Below are 26,032 nucleotides of genomic sequence, written 5' to 3'. Positions count from 1 at the left end.
CCTCGGCCTGGGCCTCGGGCTGGACGGGCAACGCCAGAGGTGAGTGGGACCCCGCGCCGGATCCGCTCAGGGCTGGGGTGACCTGACAGCCGGGACACAGGGTCGGGGTGACCTCGGGGTCCCCGGTCCAGGGGACGGTGGCGAAATGGTCCAGGGCCATCTGCATAGGACCTGGGGACCAGGGTCACCTGGGGCCCTGGGAGCCCATGACAGAGGGTCACGCATGACTTGGGGATCAGAAGGGGACCCTGCTCCCCTGGGAGCCCCAGACACAGGGTTGGGGTATCCTGGGCCTCGCCAGCACAAGGAACAGTTTTGCCTGGGTCCCACAGGCAAAATCCCACAGATGTGGGGGTCAGCAGCCCTCGGGCCCTCTCCATAGACGCAGGGGTCATGGTCCCCTTGACCCTGTCAGCCTCCTTCAGTTTTCGGGTTCCCCCAGCCCTTGTCACCCCCAGACACACAGCCCGGGCAGCTCTGGACACGCCCCTCCCAGTCCCCAGACTCAGGGACTCCCAAGCATCCCTTGTGTGTCTCCTTGCGAACGTTCTCCGAGCCGGACGAGCCTCGGGTCTTCCCTGCACTGTACCGTGTGGCCGTCTGTGCCGGCCCAACCTCCCAGCCTCCCAGCCTGCTGGTCCCTGGCCCACCCGTGACCCCCATGCTGACTGCTGTCCTCCCCACCCAGCCCCTCTGAGCTCAGTGCCCCTGGCCCTGTCCGTTCCCAGCTTGCACTTACTCTCCCTGCCCTGATTCCAGTTCTAGGAAGCCCTCGGCCCGCCCCAGAGCACCCACCCCTGAGCCCTGCCCCTCCAGGCTGCCTGTGCCCAGATGGCCCCTGGCTGCCAGACACCCCACTTTCTTCTCCCAGAGACCCTTCCTCAGCTGGCCGCAGAGCTCAGCGTTGGGCCTCCCGGCCCCCTCGGCACCTTCCTCTAGACGCTGGGGATTTCCCCTCTCCTCCCCCTGCCCACCTTCACCCTGGGGCTCAGGACTGGCCGCTGTCGCGGTCCTTCTGGAAGGGCAGTGCTTAGCCTTTGCAGAACAGAGCTGCTGGGCAGCCCCCGCGGGTGTGCTGGGAGGGGCTGAGCGCGGAGCCCTCCGGCTGGCTGGCCCACATGGTCGGGCCGACGCCTCGAGTCCCTGGAGTTCAGAGGCTGCTCTCCTCCCCTGGAGGTCCTCACGGCTGCCTCGAACCCCGGGTCCTCAGCGTGGAAGATGGCGGGGTGAGTCCAGACTGCAGGCTTGGCTGTCCCTTCTTGACCACACATTCTGAGTTCTCGCGTGTGGCCCACGGGTCGGCGCATCCCGCGGTCACCGTCGCACGGGGGGCAGAAGTTATCTCCAGCTCTGCGGGGAAGCCGCTGGCTTCTGGGCAGGCCGGGGGGCACCCGTGGACCCAACCCGTGCCACCAACAGGCCTGGCCCGGTCCGCAGAGATGGGTAGGGTCTAAGCGAAGCTAGGAGATCTTCCGGGCCCAAACACAGCAGCTCGGCAGCTCACTCCTGCCGTCCCCGGGGCGGGGGGCTGCGTCTGCAGGAGGAGGCCAGTATTAAGAAAAAGCTGTTTTACCGATGAAATCAGCCCATTTTAAAAACAGAGCCCCAAAGCCTCTTCCTCGAAGTTGTGGAGTCAGCCCGGAGGATGGTCCCCAGGTCCCACTGGGTCTCTGAGTCCCTCTGTGGTGTGACGAGTCAGGGGGCGTCAGAGGGAAGGGGTGTCCCCTGCTGCTGGGCCCGAGCTTGCTGAGAGGCGCCAGGCCACCTCCACCTTGGGGGCGTGTGCATTCTGGGCAGAGTGCGCCTCGTTCTAGGCTCTCTGTTCTGCCAACAGGCAGCCCTTCTGCGGGCCAGACCCTCCAAACCAGGCCCCCGGCACCCTGCCCCTGGCAGCCACACTCTAGGGAAGAGCCTGAGGGGGGTGTGGGTGCTGGAGGCGGTGCCTGTGAGCAGGAACCCCGCCAGGCCGCAGGGGCTGCTGGTGCTCCGCCCCGCCCACACCTGGGAGCTTGGGAGGACGCTGGCGTGGGGTGGGGACATGGGGTCCATCGGGGTGCCCTTGGGTTGTCCTGCTGCACCCCCCCATCCCTGTGTCCCTCCGCCCATAGCCCGAGCCCAGGCCGCGAGCCCCTCCTGCCGCTCCTGCCTTCCCGCCCTCTGGGGACGGACCTGCCTGTGCGGAACGTTCCTTCCCGGGCCCTGCCCACAGGGAACCGTCGCAGAGTGCGTGAGGGCCGGTCAGCCAAGCCCGGAGGCTCCGAGCTGCCGGCTCAGCCCGAGCATCAGTGGTATTTCCGGAGCAGGGGCCAGTGAGGGCTCCTCCTAAAGTCCGTGCCACGCGTGCAGTGGTCAGACCCGCTGTCATCCTAGGTCTACCTGTCAGGGGCTCTGTTGTGACCGTGGGCAGGAGTCTCAGTTTACTCCTCTGTGAAGCGCTTTTGCCTTCTGGACTACCTACCTGAGGGGCTGTGTGAGGTCCCGTGAGCTCAAGGGCCGGGCGAAGGGTGGCCTTGGCCAGGGCCGGGTGAGCAGACAGGCTGCCCGGTGAGTGCTCCCACTCAGGCCACACGGGGAAATTGTGTCACCCTCAGGGTTCAGCCCGGTGTGGCTTTTCCTGCCAAGCCAGTGAGCAAGTCACTGGTGCCCACACTTCCCTCCTAGAACCTCTGACACGGCGTTTCCTTTCCTTTTGACACCGCGGTCACTTGAGGCGAGCAGATGGGCTTCTGGGCCCCTCCAGCTGGCAGAAACAGGTTTCCAGGCCCCGGCCGGCCCCGCCAGGCCCCACACCCTCCTCTCCTAGAAAGCCCCAGAGAGGCACAGCTGCTGAGCACATTCCGAGAGCTGGGCACCCTGGGCTGCAGCAGCGCTTCCCCTCGCCGTCCTGGGGGACGCAGGTCTGAGACGGGGACGGGGCAGGGCTGTGCTCCCTCTGGGAGCCCCCGGGAAGGAGGCTTCCTGCCTCCCCCAGCTCCGGGTGGCCACAGGTGTCCGTCCATTCTCCACTCCGTCTTCCTGGTGCTTCTGTGAGTGTGTGTCCCACCCTGGCCTTTCCTCTCCTTGAACAGACCCCAGCCGTGGGGTCAGGGCCCACCCGACGGGCCCCCTCTTCATTGGGTCGCATCTGCAAAGACCCTGTTTCTAAACAGGGTCCTAGTCACAGATGTCGGGGTTCGGGACTTCAACAGAACTCACCGGGTAACCTGCTGACACCTGGGGGGGCACAGCTCAGCCCACTACAGCCCTCCTGAGTGTCCAGGGCAGGGGGACAAGACAGGGGAGCCAGGGGCACTGCCAGGAGGCCAGGGACGTGGCTGCATCTGCTGGGAGCAGAGCGCCTCGCGACTCTGGAGGCTCCCACCGGAGCGACTCTGAGACGGGCCTGGGATTGCGGCTGCCACACTGGCCAGGAGCCACTTTGTGTTCCCGAAGCCGCCAAGCTCCTGTGCAAATTAAACCAAGTTGAGTGTCGCAGCCGGCGGTTCACTTACGGCTCTGATTTGGGGTTCTTGCCGGAGGACAGCTGGAGATGGTTACCGAGGGCAGAGCACAGAGGCACATCGTCCTGTGGCAGCTCAAAGGTCTTGCTGAGACTTGGCCCCCAGAGGCCACAGCTCGGATCCCATCCCCGGGGCACTTCAGGCCTCTCCAAGTCAGCTAGAACATGGAGTCTGTGCTTTTCTGGGCAGGGACTTGGCCAGGTGGAGTGCCCAGGACCACCACTCCCTGGACAAGTATGTACAAGGGTCTGTGAGGTCAGGTGCCGTGCTCACATAGGCACAGAGCAGGAAAGGGTCCCCAGTCGTGGGCACGGGGATACTCTGCAGCCCACACCAGCTGGTCTGACCCCTTCACTTGGCCCCTCACTCGGTCTGGGTGGCTCTCAGCCCTCAAACAGACCTCTGGTGGGAGCCTTTCCTTGGCCGGGCACTCCTGCAGTGACAGAGGGCGTTAGATGATAGAAACTCTAGTGGTGATTTCGTGTTGGCAGGACCGTTTCACAGCTGGGGTTGGGGGGATGGCGATTCTGAGAGCCGGCGGGAGAGTGAGCAGATCCGGGTCCGTGCAGCGGCCACCTGCGCCCTCCCGACAGCCTCTCCCACGGACCCTTGGCCCCTTCTTCCCCAAAGAGTCCGATGCAGGCAGCCTCGGGCCAGTCGCCCACGAGTAGCCCCCGTCCCACAGACCCTGCCCTGACCGTGGCTCAGCAGAGAGGCTTCCTAGGCCAGGGAGACTTGTGTTGCCCAAACAGCCGGGGTCAGGGGAAGGGGCAGCGCAGGTGACAGAGAACCCAGGTTTTGTTCTTTGCAGCCTGTTCGTTAGTGGTGGTGTTTTTAGATGGGGTATAAAATGCGTGTCCCACTCTGGGGGCAGCTCGCCCCGTCCCCTAGAAGCTCTCTGCAGCCGGCCCCCACCCCGGCGCACCGAGACGCCAGCTTCCATCTGCGTCTAGGCACATGAGAGTGTGTCGTGCCCGGCCTCCTGCTGACCACGCTGCTCACCTCCAGCGGGGACCTTCAGGTGGAGCTGCCGGCGTGTTCTGTCCCGCCTGCTGCCTGCACAGACACCTTCCTGGGGGGCAGGTTCCAGAGGCTGAGAAGGGCACCCTTGGCTGGAGCTCATCCGTGCTGGGACCCCGTGCAGAGCCATGGTGGTGTCACCTCGGGACTCACCGAGGGACCGGACATTCCTCCAGAGGAACCACTGCCCGAGGTTGACTGCCCAGCAGTTTCTTTTGAAAGGGGCGCTGTCCCGGCGCGGCTGGGCTACTCCACATTCTGGGAGGGGTAGGCCCCACCTGACCACCCGGGGCGGCCCCCAGACGGTCGTGCACGTCCACGACCAGGGCCCTGACTGCCGGCTCCCCAACCACCTTCACTTTCTGGGAACCCTGCAGACCAGGTGCCACCCAACACACGGTCACCTCCACACCCAAGGAGCCTGGGATCCCTGGGAGCGTGCAGTGCAGGCTGCTTCTCTCCTGCCCACAGATGCTCCCCTTCCAGAATGTTCTGCAGCCAGGAGCTCATCACTCCACCCTCTGCTGGTGGGGACACACCCCACGCTGGGCCCCGCTCCCAGTACCTGCACGTCCACCTGATCATGAGAGCACAGTAGGCCTGCACGCCGGGGCCTCCCGTGGCCTGTGTGCCCCTGCAGACCGCCTCCGCTCCAGGCACAGTGACAGGAACTCTTGCAAGCATTTCCTCGCAGCTCAGACAGCCCACCGGGAACGCAGGCCACGTTCAGCAGAGAAGCACCCGAGGACATGCCCGAGGGGTGGCCTCGATTCCAGCCAGCCCCGCGGGGGCCGCAGGGGGCAGAGAGGCTGAGCTCTTGCCGTTGGCAAATGCACGGGCCGCCTGCGGGTACGCGGGTCCTGGTACCACCTGAGCAGCTGTGACCTCGGGCAGTTCGCTTGCCCGCTTTGTGCCTCAGTTTCCCCACACGTCAACAGAGAGTAATAACACGCAGTCATCGTGAGGGCTGAGCGCCTGTGTAAAATGCTTGCGATGGGGGAGAGGTACCTGCAAAAGAGGTGGGAACAGATTTTAGAGCCTGGTGAGCTGAGCTGCTGAAACCATCCCAGGATCTCCAGAAGGCGAGAGCAAGGCGGCAGAGGCCCCATCGTGCCTGCCACTCCTCCGGGCAGCGGGCCAGCGACCGTGTGCCACGCCGGGCCTCTGTGGAGGTTGCTGCCGGCTGGGCCCTGCAGACGAGGTCCCGGGTGTGCAGAAGCCGTTGGGACACCGCCTGGGAAATGCTCTGAGGAAGCCGCAGGGGCTGCTCCACGGAGTCTCGGAGGCCGGCCCCGCGGGGCCGCACGCAGCCACCTCCGGGGACACGCGCGGGCTGTCCCCAGTCGGCAGCTTTCCTTGACGCGGGGCCTGCCTTCCCGCCTGCTCACCCCCACCTCCCCCGCAGGCTTCTTAGGACGCTGGATGTCCGCCGACGTGCCCCTCCCGCTGCCCATTCCCCACCCCTCCCCCGCCTCGCCCGGTCCTCAGGCCACAGCCGCAGCCCGGGTCCCCTGCCTGACTGACCCGAGCACTCACGTCACCCCAAGCACTCGTCTGGTAGGCGGCTGCCCTCCCCGGATGCCAGCTGCGGAGGGAGGTCGCTGCCCCTCTTTGGAGACAGGGCCGTGGGGGGAGACCCAGCATTTCACCGGAGCTTGTGCCATGTTCAATTTTGTTGCTTTTCAGTGAGATCGTGCTGCCGCGGTCATTTTAAAGGCTTACCTGGAGCCTGGGCTGTAGCTTCGAGGTGACAGCCTTGGAGCCCCCAGGACTGCCCGGGTCGTGTGACCCGGGCCAGGTGCCCAGCTGCTCTGGGCTGCTGTAGGCTGTGGCTCCATGGCAGAAGGTGGGGCTGGGCCCCTAGCACATGATGGTGACTGCCTGTGCCCCTGGCTCCTTCCTCCCAGGACTCCAGGCTACCTCTGCCTGGTGAGGTGGCCTGACCACGCTGGGCCTCTTCCGTCAGCCAGGGTCCTGCGGGAGGACAGCATTGCTGCTGGGCAGGCTACAGCTCCCCGAAGTGGCTTCCTCGGCCACGTGTCCCTCCCCTGCTCCCCTCCGCAGGAGCCTGGGCTCAGTTCACACTCTAGACATGCGGGGTGTCTGGCATATGCTGGCCCGTGTTGCTTAATTTCGTGGACCCCACAGCCGAGGTCTCTGGGATCCTCCCTCTCATTGGGAACGTGTGTGGACTTGGGGCCCATCTGCATAGCTTTGTCACAAGAGGCCCTTGCTAGTGAGTTGTGCACGTCCACGTCACAAGGACGAGGAGGTCGACAGGTGACCACAGGGGTGGCCTGGGTGTCGGTAACCAGGGTTTGTGATCATGACCTGAGAGTGCAGCCACATAGGGTTTCTGGGCCCTCAGGCTTGAGGAGCTCCCCTGACAGTGGGGTGCGAGGCTGTGAGCACTCGGTGCAGTTCCTTCAGCTGTGGGTGAGCCTGGCCGGCCCTGCCAGTCCTGGGCCAGAGAAGATGCCTAGAATGCGCCGGGCTGAGCTCCAGGAGGCCACGGGCAGCAGACCAGGGTGCTGGTCCCCCTTGGATTCTTCTGGCAAACTCTTGGTCCTTGGGTGGCCCTACCCAAGGCTCAGACCTCACCCCAGACAGGCTCCTGACCCAGTCGATGGCTAGGGCTGCCCTTCGGCGGGGAGACTCCTGAGAGCACATCTCTGGGCCTGAGAGCGGCCCCTTCCCAGGTGTGAGCTGAGGCCCTGCTCTGTCTTCTTACAGACGGCGAGTCGTCTCCCAGCGCTGTTCTCTCGAGTTCCTGGAAGACGCTGTGGGATGTGCCTCGGTTCAAAGGTAAGGGTGTCTGAGACCTGGGGCCGGAGGAGGTCTCGAAGGAGGAGAGAGTGATCTGGTTTTTACCTTGCAGAACCAAGCACATATCCGGATCCCCAAGACACAAAGGCTTGAAGAAGACCCACTTCATCAAGAATATGAGGCAGTATGACACCAGGAACAGCAGGTGCCGCGTGCCACGGCCAGGGCTGCCATCCAATCCGGGGCCCCCGCCTGCAGCCCTGGAGCTGCCCACCGTGTCCCCCTCGCACCGATCAGGGGCTGGGGATCTGCCTTGTCCCCTCTCTGGTTAGCCCAGGTGAAGGGACACAGGACAGGCGTGATGACGCCATGTGGTTGAGAGAGGAGGCCTGGGTTTTATTTGGGAAACACAGTGGGTGGTTGAGCTACAAGCGGGGATGCCGCTGCCCCATACCGGGGGGTGGGCCTGGTGCGGTGGCCCTCAGGGCTCCTGTGTCTGTTGGCACTGCAGGGGGCCCCTAAGGCATTCCTGTCGCCTGCCCTGAGACATCTGAGCCCACTGCCCGTCCTGCTGGAGGCCATGCTGCCAAGTGTCCACCCCGTGGCCCTGGTTGGGGAGCTCTGTATTCTCCTAGCGTGGCCCAGACCACCCCCCCCCCCAAGCATGACCCCCAAGGTGACGGGCTCGTGCTGGTGACAAGGAGCAGGCCCAAGGCGGGTTTGTGTGCTGGGGGGCTTTAGCGGGCCCAGGTGTGCGATGGTCTCAGCCAGCAGCTCGTGTCACCCTAGTCTAGAGGAGAAGGTGTTTTCTCCCAGAAACGCCTCCCACCTGCTCTGACTAGCACCTCCCCCCAGGATCGTGCTCATCTGTGCCAAGCGGTCCCTATGTGCGGCCTTCTCGGTCCTGCCCTACGGAGAAGGCCTGCGGCTCAGGTGAGTGGCCCAGGGCGGCATCGAGCTCGGCGTCAGCTCTGGTACAGCTCCCCAGGAACTCTGAAGGCCTTTGGGCCCTGGTTCCCTAGCAGGGGTGTGTCTGCACCGTTGGCTCTGTGTGAGCTGTTTACGGCAGACGCCGGGGACGCTGCTCGTGGGGCCGCTGCCCTGCGCCCTCATGCGCGCTTCAGGCCGCTGTGTCCCGTGCATCGCTCGGGAGGAAGGAGATGGCCGTCGGAGTGGGCATGGCCATGGGGAACCCTTCCCCCGGGACGGGCCTGGGCCAGCTGGCCAAGTGGGTGGCCTCGGGCAGAGGTCAGTGCCTCTCCATTACTGCCGACCTCTAGAGTATTCGAACAGGAAGTGCATGGGCCTGGGAAGGGGCAGGGAGGGCGGCAGCCGTCTCCCGTCCTCTGCGCTGCAGTGACCTGAGGGTGGACAGCCAGAAGCAGAGGCACCCGTCGGGCGGCGTCTCCGTGTCTTCTGAGATGGTCTTTGAGTTGGAGGGCGTTGAGCTGGGAGCAGACGGGAAGGCAAGTGTGGCTGTGGGCCGTGGGCGAGGGAGGTGTTCGGGGGGCACGGAGCTTGCGCTCACCAAAGCAATAAACACATGGAGCTGTGTTTCCCCCTGAATCTTCTAAAATGCACGGTGTCAGTGGGAGAAAGCCCCACAGCCCGAAAACGGCCCCATAGCCTCGCTCAGCAGCCAGGTGAGGGTGTCCGGGTGCCGTCTCTGTGCTGGTGGTCAGAGGGAGGGAAGAGGCTCCTATGCTGCAGATCCCACACGGGGCGGCAAGGTGGCATTCGGGAATGTTCTTGTTATTGAGAATACTAACCCCGGGGGCGCAGCACCCAGCGCGGGGCTGTGTGGGAGCACCCGCTCTCAGTAGGTCTTTCTTCACCCACACAAGGGTGGCAGTTGTGAAGGCGTACGGGACAGCTTGCTGAACCTCTGGCCTCAGGCCGGGGGCGATCGGGTCTGAGCCCTGACACCCTTGTCACCAGGTGGTGTCTTATGCCAAGTTCTTGTACCCTACCAACGCCCTGGTCACACACAAGACGGATGGCCACGGCCTGCCGCCCCAGCCCCGGCCCAGCGTCCCCCGCGCTCTGCCAGCCTCAAGATACAAACCGGCCCCGGCCAAGTCAGCACCAGCTGGCACGGAACTAGGTAACCTCATGTGCCCTAACTGGGCTTACGGCAGGTGGCCCACCAGGGTCCCAGGCCGGACAGGGCACCCCGCTCGGGAGCGGGGTCAGGAGAAGGGACTCCCGCTAGAGCAGACAGCCTGGGCTTCGTCCGACTGGGCACTGGAGAGATCCCGTGTCCAGCCATGGCAAGGGGGCTGGGGGCCGGGGGGCCCCTCCTTGTCAAGCGCTCCTTCCTTCCACCCAGCTCTCAGGGGCAGGGAAGCCTGGCCTGCAGCCCCTCCCAGGCCGCAGACCCCAGCTGGGGGCTCGTGGTGGGTCAGGGCTGCCCTCTGCCTGCAGGCGGCGACGCCGGGGACGTGCTGGAATACAATCCCAATCTGCTGGACGACCCACAGTGGCCCTGCGGCAAGCACAAGAGGGTCCTCATCTTCGCCTCTTACATGGTACGGTGAGCGCCACCACGTGCCCACCCTGCACGGCCCCGGGTCGGGGGCCGGCCAACAGCAAGCTGCCAGGGTGGGACTGGATGCCCCGCCCCAGGACAGCAGCAGAACCTCAGGACAGGACGGAGTACACTGTTACACTGTAGGCCGGAGGGGTGCCCTGGGGTCACTGCTGCCTTCAGCACGCACGCTGGTGGCAGGAAGCTGCCCACTCCGTGCTCTCGGTCGTGAGGCGTGTCCTTGGCAGAGCTGGTGCCTGAAGCCACCGCGTGCTGGCATCGCAGACCCAGGCCGGCCTGAAGTCACCCCCCCAGGGCCTCGGGCGGGTGGGCCCCTAGGCCTGCGCGGGGCGGGCTCCCCACCCTGCTGCCTCTTCTGCAGACCACGGTGATCGAGTACGTGAAGCCCTCTGACCTCAAGAAGGACATGAATGAGACCTTCCGAGAGAAGTTCCCGCATATCAAACTGACCCTGAGCAAGATCCGGAGGTGAGGGCGCTGAGGCGGGGTCTCCCGGCTCCTGCCCCCATTTCCGGCAGGTCCTGTGAGCTTGACAAAACCACGTGTGCCCCCCAGCTCCTCCCCGCTCCGCCGTCTGTCCAGGCCAATAGCAGCAGCTCCCCAGTCCTCCACTACCACCTCCGCAGGCCAGGCTGCCTCGAGGCCTCTCCTACCCACACCTCCAAGCCCTCCTCCCGGGTGCCCAGGACAGCACGGGCGGCGGGCACTGAGCCCCGTGATGGGCGGGATCGAGGGCCGACGAGGCTGGCCCAAGACCTCACGGCGAGTAAGCGGCTCCGTGTCCTGCCCTGGGCCCCTCTGACCCCACTGCGTCCCACCGTCCCCTCCCCAGCAGCACCCATAAGGGCTTCACTGAGGTCTAGACGCTGCCTCAGCGTGTCTGCACCACAGGGCCTTTCTGTGGGTGGTTTTCTCCTGCCTCGTCCTCCCCGCTGCCACAGGACAGCAGGGACTGTGCCCTCTGTCCAGCGTCCCCTGGACACAGCGCGGGCCAGCCCATACAGCTGGGAGAACGGGCGCCCGACATCAGCTGCTCACCTGCCAAGCTGCAAGCCGAGTGCTGGGCCGCACTGCCCACAGGAGAGGGCTTTCCCGCCGCCCAGAACGCCGTCGAGGGGCCGGGAGAGGGTGGCTGCTTCCTCGGCCCCTGAGCACCGGGCATCCCTGTCACCCGCAGCTTGAAGCGCGAGATGCGGAACCTTTCTGAGGAGTGCAGCCTGGAGCCCGTGACCGTGTCCATGGCGTACGTGTACTTCGAGAAGCTGGTCCTGCAGGGCAAACTGAACAAGCAGAACCGCAAGCTGTGCGCCGGCGCGTGCGTGCTGCTCGCAGCCAAGATCAGCAGCGATCTGCGCAGGGGTGAGGTGAAGCAGCTCATCGATGTGAGTACGCCCCCCTCCCCCAGACCAGGCTGCCCTCCGGGAACGCTGGGGACCGGGAGCCAGGCCCACACCCGCTGCCCTGGGCGGGAGCCAGAGCCGGGCCTCGCGCGTAACCACCTCGCTTTTTCAATGCAGAAGCTGGAAGAAAGGTTCCGATTCAACAGACGGGATCTGATTGGGTTCGAGTTCACGGTGCTGGTGGCCTTGGAACTCGCACTCTACCTTCCCGAGAGCCAGGTGTTACCTCATTACCGACGCCTCACGCAGCAGTTCTAGTCAAGGCCGGCCCCGCTGCCCACACAGCCCCGGTGCAGGCGCCCGCGTGGGCCCAGGAGGTGTTTGCAGGCAGCGCACGCCCACCAGGCCCCACTTCGGCACCCAGCTGGGGCACCCGCCTGGCGGGGACTCGCCTGCCCTCTGTGACTGAGGCCACTGTCGCCACACCCTCGCGGCCTTGCAGGGGCACTATTTCTGTTCCAAGGCACACTGTGCCCGTGTATTCCTGAGAGCCTGTCAGTGTGTCCGCAGGAACAAGGTGGGAGGTTTTGTGTTCTTTGCCACGTGCCTGAGAGTGGCCAGCCCGGCTCCGCGACACCCTTGCGTCTTCCACGAACCACCAGTGAAGACCCGGGTTCCCACACCCTCCCCAACACACGGACGTTGCTGAAGTTAATGTAATGAAGCCTTGGGCTGGGCTGCGGGGATGCACCCCCACAGCCCGTCGGCCTGGCACCCTCCCGCCCAGCAGCCCCTCTGCGGATGCCCGCCCGCCTCCCCCTGCATCCACAGGTGGAGCTCTGGCATTACATTAAGCCAACCGGAGCAGACTCCGGTTTCTCTCATTTGCTACTCTTCTGAGCATCGTGTCACTGTGAAATCCTGGTGGCGAGTGTCATACAACCCAGAGGGCCTCGGCACAGACACTGGCCTGTCCCTGGGGACCCTCACCTCCCCGCCGGAAGCCCTGTTTGCCTACGACACTCTGGACCTTCAGGATGACTGGATTGCTTGCTCTTGGCTCTTGATCTTCCTAAGCAATATTGTGACGGAGAAAAAGCGTATTTATTGCTACTTGCGATTTGGTTCTGTGGGTCTTAAGGGAAGAAAAATGGTTACACAAGATCTGTTGAAGTTGTGACTTGAAACCACACTTGGTCCTCAAGCGGGCAGGACATGGGCTCCCCCATGGCCCTGCACCCCATGGCACCACCTCCCTAAGGGGGTTAGTGCTCACAGGGGTTCTTCCCAGGCAGGAGCTATAGGCCCAGCTGTCATGAAGGGAGTCCACTGGGTAATGGCAGTCACCTGTGTGCAGCCTGTGCCCCTCATGCCCACCAGGGCCCGTGTTCTGCTTTCCCAGGTCTATGTCCCTCCTGCACACTCTGTGACCTGGTTCTCCCGTGTGCTGCCCCACCAAACACTGAAGAACCAAGGAGTTTCCCACCTTGGGTCAGCTGCTATCAGCGATGACCATGTCGGCTGGGCTCTTGAGCTGCTCCCCTACTGCTGTCCTACGAACCGGTCACAGGGCCCAGGCTACAGCCCCACCCATTCTCCTGCAAACCAAACTGGTGCTTCTGCGAAAGGGAGACCCCCGTCCTCACCACGGCACTAGGGCACCCACGTCCGCCCACAGGCCACCTGTTCCTCCTCTCCAGGCAGCACGAATGCCAAAGCCCAGTCAGCGCTCCAACCTCATTTATGGTGGAGCACCTCCCTGTCCTCAGCGCCGCCCCTTAGCCCCTACAAACCCAAGGGGAGGGTGCAGGTTCCCCTCTGGATAGCAACCTGCCCCGCCACCTGTGTCTCAAGGGTATTTCGGGTCACAAGTGCCGCAAGGAACCCACCCCCAAGTGTACGTCTGAGGACATGTGTCCCGGGGAACTTCCAGGCAACCTTAGAGCCACAAAGACGTGACCTGTTGACGTGTTCACGGACAACCAGGAACTTCTCCCTTGGCGTGTCCTGGTGTCCCCCATGCGAAAAGCTGCTGTCCTGTGGGACTCCGCGGTCACCACAGCAAAGCCAGTATTGAAGCCGACTTCCGCCTGAACCCGCGGCAGGTTCAGGGCCGGACGCTCTCCGCGCTCGTAGGGGTTGTGGGTTGTGGACTGAACGTGCGCGCCGGGCTCCCCGACCTCACTGTGCCGTCATGTCACGACGTGTGTGCAAATAGTAATGTGTTTGGTTCCAAGTAAAACGTGGTTTTGCAACGTCCTCCGTGGGCTGGTGGTCTTTCCGCTGAGCGGCCCCTCCTCGTCAAGCGCCACCGCCCCGACCCTGGTGCCAGGGGAGCGCAGCCCGTCCCAGAACAGACCGACACAAGTGGGTTTCACTGTTTATTTAGGACAAACCCCCCGCTTCTGTGGTCTCTCCAGTCAGAAGTTCCTAGGACAAAAGGACAGCATTAGAGCCGCGTTCCTGGAAAGGCCGGGCCTCTGCGCCCGCACGCAGCCCTGACTTACTTGGAAACGATGCCGTCGGCCTTGGCCAGTCGGAGGATGGAGTCGTCGGACTCGCCCTGGAAGAAGCAGGGCCGGCTGTCTCCTCTGCCCCCGCGGCGGCCCAGCTCGGCCCGCTCGCCCTCGGCCTCCCCTCTGACCGCCCGGCGAGGGAGGGGGTCCTCTAGGGGCCAGAGTGGCCCTTTCCCAGCCCCCAACCCCCGCCGCACCCCAGGAAGGCCGGCGGCCGCACGTGGACCCCGCGGGCTCTCAGCGCCGCACTCACCATCCGGCGGATGGCCCCGCAGATCGCGTAGGTCTTGAACTGGCCGTTGAACCTGCCCGTCACCTTGTCGACCTGCAAGTGGGCGCCGGCTGTCACGGAGACCGCCGGGCGGTCCCGCCCCACACCGCGGCCCCCGGGATGACCGACCCCGCGGGCCGCCCTGGGAGCGTCCTCCCGGCAGGGACTGGCCCTCCGCCGCCCGGCTCACCTCGGCCACGTTCATCTGGATGGACGCGTGGTCCTTGGCGCCGATGATGCGGTTGCTGGCGGAGCTGCGGGCGATGGGGGGCGCGGTGAGCGGCGGGAGCCGCAGGGGCGGCGGGAGCCGGGGTAGGGGGAGCCGCAGGGGCGGCGGGATTCGGGGCGGAGGTCGCTCACCATTTCCGCGGCACGTACAGGTCCACGAACTCGCCGGCGTCGTTCTGCATGGCGAGGGCGAGCCTGCGGGAGCCTGCGGGACCCCGCGGCGCCGTGAGGCCGGGCCGTGTCCCCTCCCCGCGCCGCGGCCCGGGTCTCCCACGCCCCCCGGGGCCCCCCGCGCGCCCCCGGCCCGGGTCCCCCACCACGCGCCCCCGGCCCGGGTCTCCCACGCCCCCCCGGGCCCCCGCGCGCCCCCGGCCCGGGTCTCCCGCCCCTGCCGCCCGGCCGCGCGACGCACTTGCTGGCGGCACCACGAGCGCGAGCGCAGAAAGGAAGCGCGGCCTCCCCCGGCAGCAATATGGGGAGGCGGGGCGGGGCCTCGGGGAGTGCTTCCGGGTCCCGACGCGCCGCGCGCGGCCGGCCTGTCGGGTGTACTTCCGCTTCCGGCGGAGGGGGCGGGGCCTCCGTGCGCGGGGCGGCGGGGCGGGGCGTGCAGCAGCGACGTGGCCCTTGGCCGGCGGAAGTGGCCGCGGCCCCGGCGCGCTGGGACCCCAAGGGCGTGTGGGCAGGCGGCGGCGGGCGCGGCGCGGACGGGCAGGGCCGGGTCCCCTCTGCGGCGGGTGCGGGCGTCCCCCGCGGTCGGAAACGGAGGTCGGCGCCGGGAGGGGCGCCGCGAGGGTGGGGGCGGGGCAGCGCTGAGCCGGACGGACCGGTGCCCCGCAGCCCCCGGAGTGCGCGTGGCGGCCCCGCGGCTCCCGCCTCCGCCGCGGCGTTCTCGGCTCCGGCCCGTCGGGCCGCGCGCGCAGGGGCTGCGGGAGCTGAGCGCTGCGGGGCTTGTGCGCGCGCCCGCCTCGCCCTGCCCGGTCTCGGCTCCCGCGCCGCCTCCTGGCCCGAGTCGCTGTCCGCGGGCGCCCAGGACACGCCGCCGGGCCAGCCCGCCGCACGCACCGTTTGCCCGCCTCACTCTGGGCCTGGCCGGAACGCGGGCTGCAGGGCCGTGCTGGGAGCAGGGCGTCTGCTGCCCCTTCCCCTGAGGTCCGGCTGAGGCCGCCCCCGCTGGGCGGTCACTCCGTGGGCCTGCGGGCCGCCCCACGCGTGCACGGACGTGACCTGCTCGTGGTCGGGGCTTCCCACGGCCGGCCGGGCTGCACGTGCGTCGGCGCGGCTCGGCCTGGTCAGGGCGAGATTCTGTAGCCGGGAGGCGGGAGGCGGAGGCAGCTGGAGCCCAGAGCGCGGGAAGGGAGGCAGGTCTGCAGAGGGTCTCCTCGGAGCACGGGGCGCGGTAGAGAGCGGGGATACACCGCACGTGTGGTCCCACGATTGTCCGCCGGGCTGCCGAGACCACACCGGGGCAGAGATCTGTCTGTTCAACAAACGGTGAAAGGGGAAGTCGGGACATCCACGTGCAAGAGAATGAAGCCGGGCCCTGCCTCACCCCGATACAAAATTAAAGTGGATCAAGGGCCCAAAACTATAAAATTCTTCGAAGAAAACGTAGAACACAAGCTTCATGGTATTGGACTTGGTGATTTTGATAGGAGACCAAAGGCATGGACAAAAACGAGACAGATGGCAGCCCGTGAAAATTCTTAAAATTTGCACATCAAAAAACAAGATCAATGAAGTAAAAAGGCAACCCACAGAGTGGGAGGAAATATTGCACATTATACATCTGATAAGGGATCAATATCCAGAATAGAGAACAAGAACGGAACAGAAGAGCCAGCGACCCGAATCAAAAGTAGACATTTCTCCAAAGAAGATGTGCAAACAGCCAGGAAGCTGTTGCTTCCACAGCGGGCGAGTGTGGCTCCACCTCACTGACGAGGGAGACGCAGACCGAGACCCCAATGAGATTGCACTTCACACCCGTTAGGAGGGCAACAACAGAGACAACTGTTGGCATGGGTGTGGAGAAACCGGAACGCTTGACCCTTGGTGGTAGAAATACAACGTCTGCAGCCATCGTGGGGTACCATGGTGGCTCCTCAATTAAAAGGAATTACTAGATGATCAGCAAGTCCACTGTTGAGTGTATACACGGAAGAAGCGAGATCTCAAAGGGATGTTTGTACACCTGTTCACGGCAGTGCCACTCAGGAGTCAGAAGTAACCCCTGTGCCCACTGGCCTATGAGCACATGAACCAGTGCGGTCTTCATGTACAAGGGAGTGTTACTGTGCCTTAAAAAGGAAGAAAGTCATGACACATGCATATAGTGAAACCTTGCGGACATTTCATGGAGTGGAATGCGCCAGTCACAGGAAGACAAATCCTGCTCAGTCACACTTTCTGGAGGTGCTTGGAGTCCTCAGAACTGGAGAGGAGGGTGGTGGAGGCCGGTGTCTGCGGAAGGGGAACTAGGTTATGTTTAATGGGGACAGAGTTTCGGTTCTGCAAAATGATGAGTCCCGGAGAGGGACAGCAGGGATGGTGGCGCGTCCCTGATGTATTCAGTACCACTGAGCAGTACCCGTAAATGGTTAACACGGCAGATTTTTTGTTACTTGTGTTTTATTTTATTTTATTTTATTTTATTTTTTTAAAGATTTTATTTATTTATCAGAGAGAGGGGGGGGGAGAGAGCGAGCACAGGCAGACAGAATGGTAGGCAGAGGCAGAGGGAGAAGCAGGCTTCCTGCCGAGCAAGAAACCCGATGTGGGACTCGATCCCAGGACGCTGGGATCATGACCTGAGCCGAAGGCAGCTGCTTAACCAACTGAGCCACCCAGGCGTCCCACTTGTGTTTTATTTTAAAGATTTTATTTTTAAGTAATCTCTGTACCCAACGTGGGACTCAAACCCACAACCCCAAGGTCAAGAGTCTCCCTCCACCAGCTGAGCCAGTTGGGTGCCTCATGTTTATTGTTAACACAATTTTTACAAAAAAGACTGTAGGACACAAACAGGTATACACACTCCTTTCCACTTTCCACTAGGGCAGAGTCCCAAGGCCAAGTTCTTTTTTTTTTTTTTTTAAGATTTTTTTTTATTTGACAGAGATCACAAGTAGGCAGAGAGGCAGGCAGAGAGAAGGGGGAAGCAGGCTCCCTGCCGAGCAGAGAGCCCGATGCGGGACTCGATCCCAGGACCCTGGAATCATGACCTGAGCCGAAGGCAGGTGGGCTTTAACCCACTGAGCCACCCAGGCACCCCCCCAAGACCAAGTTCTTCAAGGGGAAATTCTGTGCCCCGTGACATCTGGATGAGCCCTTCTCTTAAGAAACCGTGCTGTCTGAAGTCCCAGGTCCCCCCTTGGAGCACGTGGTCCCTGAAGGGAGCCAGGTAGGCCTCTCACCAGTAGGGCCGGCAGATATCAAGAGCCTCCGTTAGGGGTAGCCTCACGGCACCTGCACTGTCCCCAGCAGCCACTGTGGGGCGTCCAAGAGCTGTGCCTGGCACTGCCAGCAGCTGTGGGAGAGGCCCTAGACCAGAGGTTCACCTGTCTGTCCCCAGCCCACTTCTAGGCTGGCTAAAGGGGGCTGAGCCACCTCCCTCAGACCCCTCGCCTCTTGCCCATGGGGTAAATTGTTCACTAAGCTTCCTGTGGGGTCTTCCAGGTTGGGGAAGGGCCAGAGGTCAGGAAGTACAAAGGTGGGGAGGCGAGCAGGAGGACCTGGCACCTGAGGACACTGTCAGGCTCAGCCCCTTTAGTAGGCCCAGGGCAGCCCCCAGGAGCGGCAGCTGTTGTGCAGGTGGTGCCGGTCAGGGTTCCTGTGCCCGCCTGTGTCTGCTCAAGAATGTGTGCCTGTTCCTGCCCCCACTCCGGTCACCTCGACCATCAGTACCACATCAGGATCACAAGCTGAGTGTGTACTGTTTCTCTGCCTCTTGACTGAGTAGCCTTGGACAAATTACTTAGCTGCCCTCTCCTGGCTGTGAAGCGGGGGCAACCGAAGTAAAGCCACCCACGGGGCTGGGGTCGTCTGCATTCAACGGACAAACACATGCCGTGCTCAGAATGCGTGTGGCACTCTGGAAGGCCTAGCACGCCAGCATGCACCAGCACCGGCACCATCACCGCCACCGTTGTCAGCACCACCACCTCCAGCATCGCAACCTCATCACTTCCACCACCACCGCCGTCCCCACCGTCACCACCACCATCATCATCATTGTTGTCGTTACTTTGTGGCTCCAGGTCATAGGACCAGATTTGAGTCCTGAGCAGGTGACAGGAAGCTGTACGGGGACCACCCCAGTCTCACACGGGTCCGCATTCAGGTTTTCCAGGCAGGTGATGGTGACCAGCAGCATCCGGTTGGTGTCTGTGTTTCCCCAGCACGCCCCGCAGGCCCACCGCAGACACGGGTCCACGAGGCCCTGCGATGTGGGGCAGTGCCACCTTCCGGAGGACCCTCCGCCTCCTCCTCCCACAGCAGCTGTTTCTGGGCCAGGCAGGTCCAGGCCAGCGTGAAATGCATTGTGTGTGGAAGGGAACCAGCCCCAAACCAGGAAACCCTCCTTCCGGGCCTGGAACGGCGGCCAGGGTGAGCGGCAGGTCAGGGCCGACCCGACCTGGCCAGGAGCTCCAGCCACCAGCCCTCCAGCCTGCCCTCCATTCTGTCCAGAGGAGGCCTGGTTCCCTTCCCTGGAGCTGTCGGGACAGGTGTGTGCAAGCTCGGGACCCACCAACCGCGCAGTCCGGCGGGCCCCCCAGCCTGGCTCTGGCCTGCCCTCTGATCCCAGACACGGGCAGTCACCGGCCCTCCCGGATCGGACTGAGGCTCACAGGAGGTCATGGCGGGCGCGCAGCCTCACCGTGAGGTCAACTTCGCTGTCCCGGGCCCCAGGGCCTCGGGCGTCCTTACTCAGACAGTCAGTGCTCCAGGGAGCCTGGGAGGGCCGGGCCAGCTCCCCATTCTGCTTGATTTTACCTAATTTTATGATCTCATTTTGTCACTTTTATTTTATTATTTCCCTATTTTTTACTTATGTCAGTTTATCTCAATATCTCACTTTATTTTGTCATTTTACTTCTGGATTGTTTTCATTGGGATGTAACCCACATGTAAAAAGCACAAACACGGGTCTGGAGTGTTCCAGCCCCTGGGTGTTTGCACCTGTGCACGCCTAAGGCATAGCCTTCTGATGACCATGCGTCCTGGGGCAGGGTCTTGGTGGGCCAGCCCCCTTCCCCACCAGACTCCCAGGAGGTTCCTGCTGGCCCCTTCCCAGGATGTGGCTGGAGGCACCCCGGAGGGCCAGCTGACGCGGGGCAGCCACCAGTGGGGGGGACACTGAGCTCGGAGTCCCCCAAAACTGTCCCATCTTCTGGCCCCACCCCTCCCGCGGGGCTGGGTACAGAGGACTAAGCCAGGTGACAGGAAAGGCGGCACTTCCGTCCCAAGCACACACAAAGCGTCCAGCTGGCTGGTCGCAGCGCACCCGGAGGGTTTGCCAGGCTGGCCGGGAGCCCACGTGTTCCAGCCTGACCGCGCGGGCTTTCAGGTTCCGTGGAGAACACTGCGGAGCACAGGCAGCAAAGCCCGCTGGGGCAGAGGCCGGGGTCTGAGCCCAAGCTGACCTCTGACCCCAGGCACAGACCGAGCCCCTGTGCAGGTGCCCCCCTCTCGAGGGAAGGCAGCACAGGAATGAGGGGAGGCCCTGCGGGACCTGGGAACAGCCTGTGTTCCAGCACCTGCCCCTGCTCCTGGCCCTTCTCCCTCTGAGCCTGTTCCCCCTCAGGAGGTGCAGCCATCCTCCAGTTCCACGGGTGGAGGCCAGGCTTCCCCAGGAAGGGGTGGGGAGGGAAGCGAAGCTGGCACCGCGTTGCACCTTGGGGGCTCCGACTCGGGGACATGGGGCACCCCTGCACCCACCCTTTTGCTGCTGCTCCCCCTGTTGGAAACGGGTTGGGGGCTCCCTGCCTGCCCACCTGTCTGGGAGGTGACCCCGCAGCAGGGCAGGCTCGGGCAACGGGCGCGTCAGCAGGCGGCCGCCGGCACCAGGCTCCACAGCGGTGGCCGCAGGGGCCGGCCAGACAGCCGTGCGGAGGGAGCTCACCGCCTGGCATTTCCAGCGCCTGTGAACTGCGGCCTGAGAGGGGCCGCCTCCTGGGGAGGGTCCAGACCGCTGGCCTAGCACCTGTCAAGGCACCGCAGAGGCCCTGTGGCAGCCCGGAGAGGAGGACAGTTGTGAGCCCATTTCACGGACGGGGAAATAGAGGCCAAGTGCGAGGAGGTGCCCTCCCTCCAGAGGCTCCCAGCTGGGGCGCGGCGGGCGGAGGCGTGAGGTAAACAAACGCCGGGACCGCCGGCCTCTGTGCTGGAGAGAGGCGTGAACCTGGAGGTCTGAGCGGGGGCACCCACTGGCTTGCACCCCGGTGACGCCCACTGTGGGCCTGGGATGGCCTACACAGGTAGGTGGCCCGGGTCCCCAGCCGCAGGCGCTAACAGGGCCTCCTCCCTGGGCCCAGCCACTGCCAGCTGGGCACGTCAGCAGCTGCTGAAACATGCCCAGAGGCAAAGGTGTGTCTGGCCTCAAAAGCCAGGGTGGGAAGTGACGCATCCAAATTCCTGTCCCAGGTACGTGGGCCTGGCCCAGGCTTGTCTCCTGTGGGCAGCTTCGTCCCCTTCCCCCAGCCCAGCGCTGCAGGCACTCGGGGCTCCTGAATTTCTGGGGGGTCCAGCACCGCCCTTCACTGGCCATGACCTTTGCAAGTAGCTATGGGAAGGCGGTGGGGCGGTGCTCCTGGGCAAGGCCAGGCGCTGGGCCCTGCAGTTTGCAAGATACATGGTCCCCACCCCCAGGGAGCTGCTGACCCGAGGAAGAGGCCCAGGACAGCAGCTCTCACCGGGGTGATTCCCCCAGGAACCATGCCAAGGTCGTCACGGGGAAGAGAGGCGTTCACTGGCCACTAGCGGGTGGAGGTCAGGGGCACTGCCTCCCAGCCCAGTGCCCAGGACGACCCCTCAGGGAGGTGTCGAACCCAGAATGCCTAGTCTGGGGTTTTGAAGGGTGGTCAGGGAAGGCCTCTCTGAGGAAGGGCCATGGCCACACAGCAACCAGCCCCGAGGGTCCTCCTGGTGCCCCGGCAGGGAGGAGGGAGGACTGAGCCACAGGCCGGGCTGGGGGCAGGGCTAGGACAGGCCGGGCTGGGGGCAGGGCTAGGTGCAGGCCCGGGGGATTCCAGAAGGCTTCTCAGCTCCCTGCCTCCTCAGACACATTCCTCCCCGGGGTGGGCAGGAGACTGGCTCCGTGCATTCCTGGTGGAGCTCGGCAGATGGAGGAGCGAGCCAGAGAGGCACAGGCCCTGCCCCCTCAGCTCCCGGGGGCCTCGGCCCCGTTGCCAGGACTCAGGTGGGCCTTGGCTGGCGAGCCTGTGGGCACAGGACCTGACCGGCAAACCGTCCAGGTGGGGAAGGAGCACCTTGCAGATCAGGTCAGGTCTGAACAGCGTGGCGTGCTCAGCAGGACCAGAGCCGCAACGGGCCAGGCCACACACGGCCTCTCCGATGGCCGGTGCCCCCCTGTAAAATGGGGTTTTGGTGACAACAGTGAGGCAGGAAAACAACCAGCCCCATTTACACAGGAGTCCAGGGAGGCCATGCCCCTGACCTCAGTGCACACGGGCCGGCCCAGGCTCCCAGCCTGCCCTGTCCCCGCTGCCCCTGGCAGTTCAGAGAGGCGGCCCAGGTGAGACCAGGCGTGGGGCCCAGACCGCTTTCCAGAAGGAGACTGGACTCCTGATGGCCCCAGCGGCCTGGCGGGAGCCGGGAGGTCTCCTGTGTTTACACTCCCGCAGAGGAGCCGCAAGACACATGTTTGTAAATGTTGGAGCCCGAGGCAGACAGGGGCCTGGAGCGGAGCCCAGCCACTCCTCGGCCCGGTGGGGTTGGCCCCAGGTGATCCCCGAGCGGCTCTCAACAGTGCCCCCCCTCTGCCCCACCAGCAGGCCCTGTCCGGGTGGGCACCTCCGTGCCTCGCCTGCCAGTCTGGCGTTCACGAGCTCCCCTACCATGACCCAGGGCGACCCTCGATGGACCGCGTCACAGGTCACTGCATCTGGAGCACCGGTGACCCTCACGGGGCTTCCTGTCTGCCCCCTGCCCCGGCTCAGGCCTGCTGGGGGACGTGCAGGGGTGAGGCTGGGAGCTCAGGGCTCATTTCACAGTCCAGCCTTTGGGCCACCAGTGGCAGGCCCCCTGCACAGCGACCAGGGCCTGCACTGTGAGACCCGCGGGGCACTCAGTGGGGACGGGGGTGGGGGCAGTGCATGACTCAGGGTCTCCACAGACATGACCCAGTGGCATCTCACGCTCAGGCTGAGTCAGTCCGCTCTTGAGGGTTGGGGGTTCACCACAGCCCTAAACACAGGCGCACGTCTCACCAGAAGCTGGGACCAGCTGGTGTGCATGGGCAGGCCACACGTGGGGGTCGGTCCGTGTGCACCGTGATGTGTCTCTGCCGCCGCCATCTCTACCTGAGGCCTGACGGGCACCCATTCCTGCCTCCGCGGTGCCTCTGGGACGCCCACCCAGCCTCCACGATGAGAAAGGCCAGTGGCCGAGCCGTGCCCCAAGCCCTTTCCTGGTCCCTTGGGCGGCCTCCTCGAAGAGCCGTGTCCCAGGACACAACCATGTTGCAGCGGCCGATGGCCTCGGTGCTTTCCAGGCTGACCCGCTTCCCCCGGCGCACTGGCCTCACCGCATCCCCTGCTCGCCCACGCACGGACCCACGGCACTGCTGGACATGTGCCTCCGCCTCTCCCGCTGACGTCCCCACAGCCGAAGGACTGGGTCCCCTGGTGACGCGGGGCTTCGTCTGGAAGGAGGCCACCCCAGGCCACGAGGGGCTGCGGCCGCAGAGCAGGGACACCGCCGTGGACCTCGGGCCGCTCTGGCAGGGCCGGGACCCCATCGGCCTGCCTACCATGTGGCCACCAGGCCAGGGGAAGGCAGCAGCCCGGGGTCTGCCTCCTGCTCCACATGGGGCCCCGGACACAAGATAAATCACCAGATAATGAAATGAGGTCATGAATTGAAGCAGCTGAGTGGACAAAGGAAGACTATGCCACAGACAGGGGCCTGGGGGCCGTCTGTGGTCTGGGGTGCACGGAGAGCGGGGGAGGGAGCCGCGTCACCACAGCAGCGCCGTGGAGGGGGCGTTGTGAGGCTGGAGTGCGGGGGGACAAGGTGCAGCCTCTCAGCCGAGGGAGGCAGGCAGCGGTGGACCCTGTTTCTCAGTGGTGGTGGCGGGGCAGATGGGTCTCAGCCCCCGGGTGGCATCCAGGCCAGGGCTCCCCATGGAAATGACTCAGACTCCAGCCAGCCCAGTCTGAACCGCAGCAGGAGAGACGGGGCAGGGGCTGCCCGGCGCCTCCCGCCGACACACAGGTCCCCAGCCAGCCTCGGGCTGCGTCCCCTTCAGAGCGCATCCCACAGGGACGGCTTTCCACACCGCGGTGTGTGCCTCTCCGGCCCCTTCCTGGCTCCCTTCCTCCCCAAGCCTCAGTTTCCCTTCTGGGAAACAGAACAGTGATTCCCAGCAGCTGAGCAGCTGCTTGTAAGGTACAGGCACGTGGGGGGCCCGGGGGCCCCCACAGCGTTCTCAGGAAATCTGGCTGAGAAAGCGACTTGGGGGAGGCACAGAGGGTCGTCCAGCCCAACCCCGAAGTACAGTCACTGTGGGTCCCCACCTCACTCTGCTCCCCTGGACCGTGGGGGAGGCAAGAGCCCCTGCCTTGCACAGCTGGCCCGGCGAAGGGCCGCACCCAAACACATAGTGGGGGCCATTAGCACTTGTCTCCCTCTGCCCGTGGCCCAGGCCTCCCTTGGTGGTAGCGTGGGGGTGCTGGTGGGTAGACTACGGGTGGGCAAGCACGTGGGGGGCACAAGGTGGACATCATCCCCACCTGCAGTGTCCTGGGGCTACGTGGTGCGGCTCAGAGCCGGGGAAGGGGTCTGTCAGCTCAGGCCTCGGGGAGCCCGGTCCTTGCCAGTCACCCTGCTTCCCGGCCCAGCCACGAGCACTGCTGGAACCCTGTGAACACAGCTTCATGGCAGGGGTGGCCCTGTCACCCCTCTGAGGCCAGACATGGGGCCGGGGGTGCCCCAGGACTGCCCGAGAGGCTGAGCGGGGAAGAACTAGGGCGTCGGGCAGGAAGGACAGGAGCAGAGAGAGAAGCCTGAGAGCAAGACAACCCCGAGAGGGAGAGTCAGCAAAGACCGAGGGTCCGCAGAGAAGGAAGGGGGAGGGGAGGGAGGCCCTGGGTCCTGGGTCCGGGCCGGGCCAGGCCAGGCCGAGGAGGAGGAGACCTGGTGGGGGCTGTCTGCCGGGCTGGTCCGGCCCAGAGCAGGGCTGCAGGGCAGCGAGGGACCGCACCTGCTGGGCACTGGTGTGGCTCATGCGATGCCCGGAGGGCTGGCTGACCTGCATGGCCCCCACCCCCCGCGGCAGACCCAGCAGGATTCAGGGGAGTCTGCTCGTGCCGCCAGGACCAGACGCCATGGGGAGCTGCAGTTGGACCCCTTCATCACAGGACCCCCAACCAGAGGTCCCAAAGCTGGCAAGGGGGTCCAGGCTAATCTGGCTCCTTTCTACGGACCGTGGGCCCCAGAGGCTGGGTTTGGGCGCTGCTGGAGGCACTCCGGACGGTCGGCCTGGCAGCTCCGGCCCTGCCCTTCCCGGGGGATCAGATTCCTCCTGCGCTGAGGACTCCTGGCCATATAAGGCCGTCTGTGGGCACCTCCTGGGGAAGCTGCGGAGCCCGCAGCCCTGCCCGCCCCCCGTGGGAGCCCGAACTTGGCCAGGTGCCCAAGGATGGAGGCGGGGAAGGGGCGTGCTGGCGCCCAATCCTGTGTGTGCGGGAGGACAGCTGGGGCCGCAGGCCTGGGGTCCCACCGGACGGGCTCCCCCTCTGTGCTCAGCCCCTTGAGCCCCTTACCTGTCCCCGCCACCCTCCGGGGCTCCCCAGTCTGAGGTGTGAGGAAGGGAGATGACGGAGTCTGTCTCGCACCCCAGCCAGCGCCCGGAGGGGCCCCCTCAAGAAAGGTGTGGGGGGCGGGGGCGTCTGAGAGCAGCTTCACTGTGGACCAGGACCTTCCTTTGCTCTCCCAGACGCACAGATGCTGGAGGAGCCGAGTCTGTGCCCTGCCCGTCCCTCCCCACAAACCCCTCCAGGCTGCGGCCCAAGGGCTGTTGCTGGAGCTTCTCCCTGAGGCCCAGAGAGGGGCTTCTGGTGGAGGGGACAAGGGTGCCACTCTCCTGCCATGCCCCTGCAGGGGCCGCTTCTGGCTCGCAGACCCTGGCCTTGGACGGGATGCAGGATGGGGACAGGAATGGGGTCGTTGGGGCAGAGCAATGAGGGGTTCTTCCTGGGGGCCTGAGCCTTTCTCAGAATCGCTCCCCAAGTCGCCGGGCCCTCCACAGCCTGGCTGGCCTGGGGGAGGCAAACCCAAGAGGCTGGTCCTCGGTGCAGGGGCCAGGCCCGAAGCCACTGCTCAGCCAACGAGGCAGGACACAGCTGAGATTTAACTTAACAGAATGAGTAAGTCCAAGAGGTCAGCCCAGGAATCAACGCCCGCTGACTCTGGGGGGTCCAGACCCCAGGCAGGAAGGGAGGGAGGGGCCGGACAAAGAGCAGGGTCACTCTTGTGATCCAGGTGGAGGTGACAAGGTCAAGGCGCCCTGAGACGGGCGGGAGCAAGGACGACTGGACAGAGGGGACCTGCTGCACGGGGCCTGGCGGGCACCTGCTGCACGGGGCCTGGCGGGCTGCGGCTCC

General features: G+C 64.8%; 2 protein-coding genes across 2 annotated transcripts in view; one reads left to right on the top strand and one right to left on the bottom strand.

Moving 5' to 3' along the window:
• Nucleotides 1–13,433, top strand: part of CABLES2 (Cdk5 and Abl enzyme substrate 2) — a 14,905-nt gene extending 1,472 nt beyond the window's left edge. Inside the window, exons 3-12 of the mRNA XM_059407714.1 lie at nt 2–39; nt 7,254–7,325; nt 7,399–7,491; nt 8,142–8,219; nt 8,644–8,752; nt 9,225–9,390; nt 9,711–9,814; nt 10,196–10,302; nt 11,012–11,216; nt 11,352–13,433. Coding sequence (XP_059263697.1) covers nt 2–39; nt 7,254–7,325; nt 7,399–7,491; nt 8,142–8,219; nt 8,644–8,752; nt 9,225–9,390; nt 9,711–9,814; nt 10,196–10,302; nt 11,012–11,216; nt 11,352–11,492 — 1,113 coding nt within the window. The 3' untranslated portion in view covers nt 11,493–13,433. The remainder of the gene's footprint in view (nt 1; nt 40–7,253; nt 7,326–7,398; nt 7,492–8,141; nt 8,220–8,643; nt 8,753–9,224; nt 9,391–9,710; nt 9,815–10,195; nt 10,303–11,011; nt 11,217–11,351) is intronic.
• A 109-nt stretch (nt 13,434–13,542) lies between these two features.
• Nucleotides 13,543–14,704, bottom strand: RPS21 (ribosomal protein S21). Its single transcript, XM_059407361.1, has 6 exons — nt 14,602–14,704; nt 14,322–14,394; nt 14,152–14,215; nt 13,944–14,015; nt 13,682–13,737; nt 13,543–13,604 (listed from the first exon to the last, which is right to left on the bottom strand). Exons 2-6 carry the CDS (start codon nt 14,369–14,371, stop codon nt 13,595–13,597), a joined length of 252 nt encoding a protein of 83 aa, XP_059263344.1. The 5' UTR covers nt 14,372–14,394; nt 14,602–14,704; the 3' UTR covers nt 13,543–13,594.
• Nucleotides 14,705–26,032: the final 11,328 nt, after the last annotated feature.

Source organism: Mustela nigripes, chromosome 7, assembly GCF_022355385.1.
Source record: "Mustela nigripes isolate SB6536 chromosome 7, MUSNIG.SB6536, whole genome shotgun sequence".
Classification (NCBI taxonomy): Eukaryota; Metazoa; Chordata; class Mammalia; order Carnivora; family Mustelidae; genus Mustela; species Mustela nigripes.
This window is presented reverse-complemented; position numbering and strand designations above follow the sequence as displayed.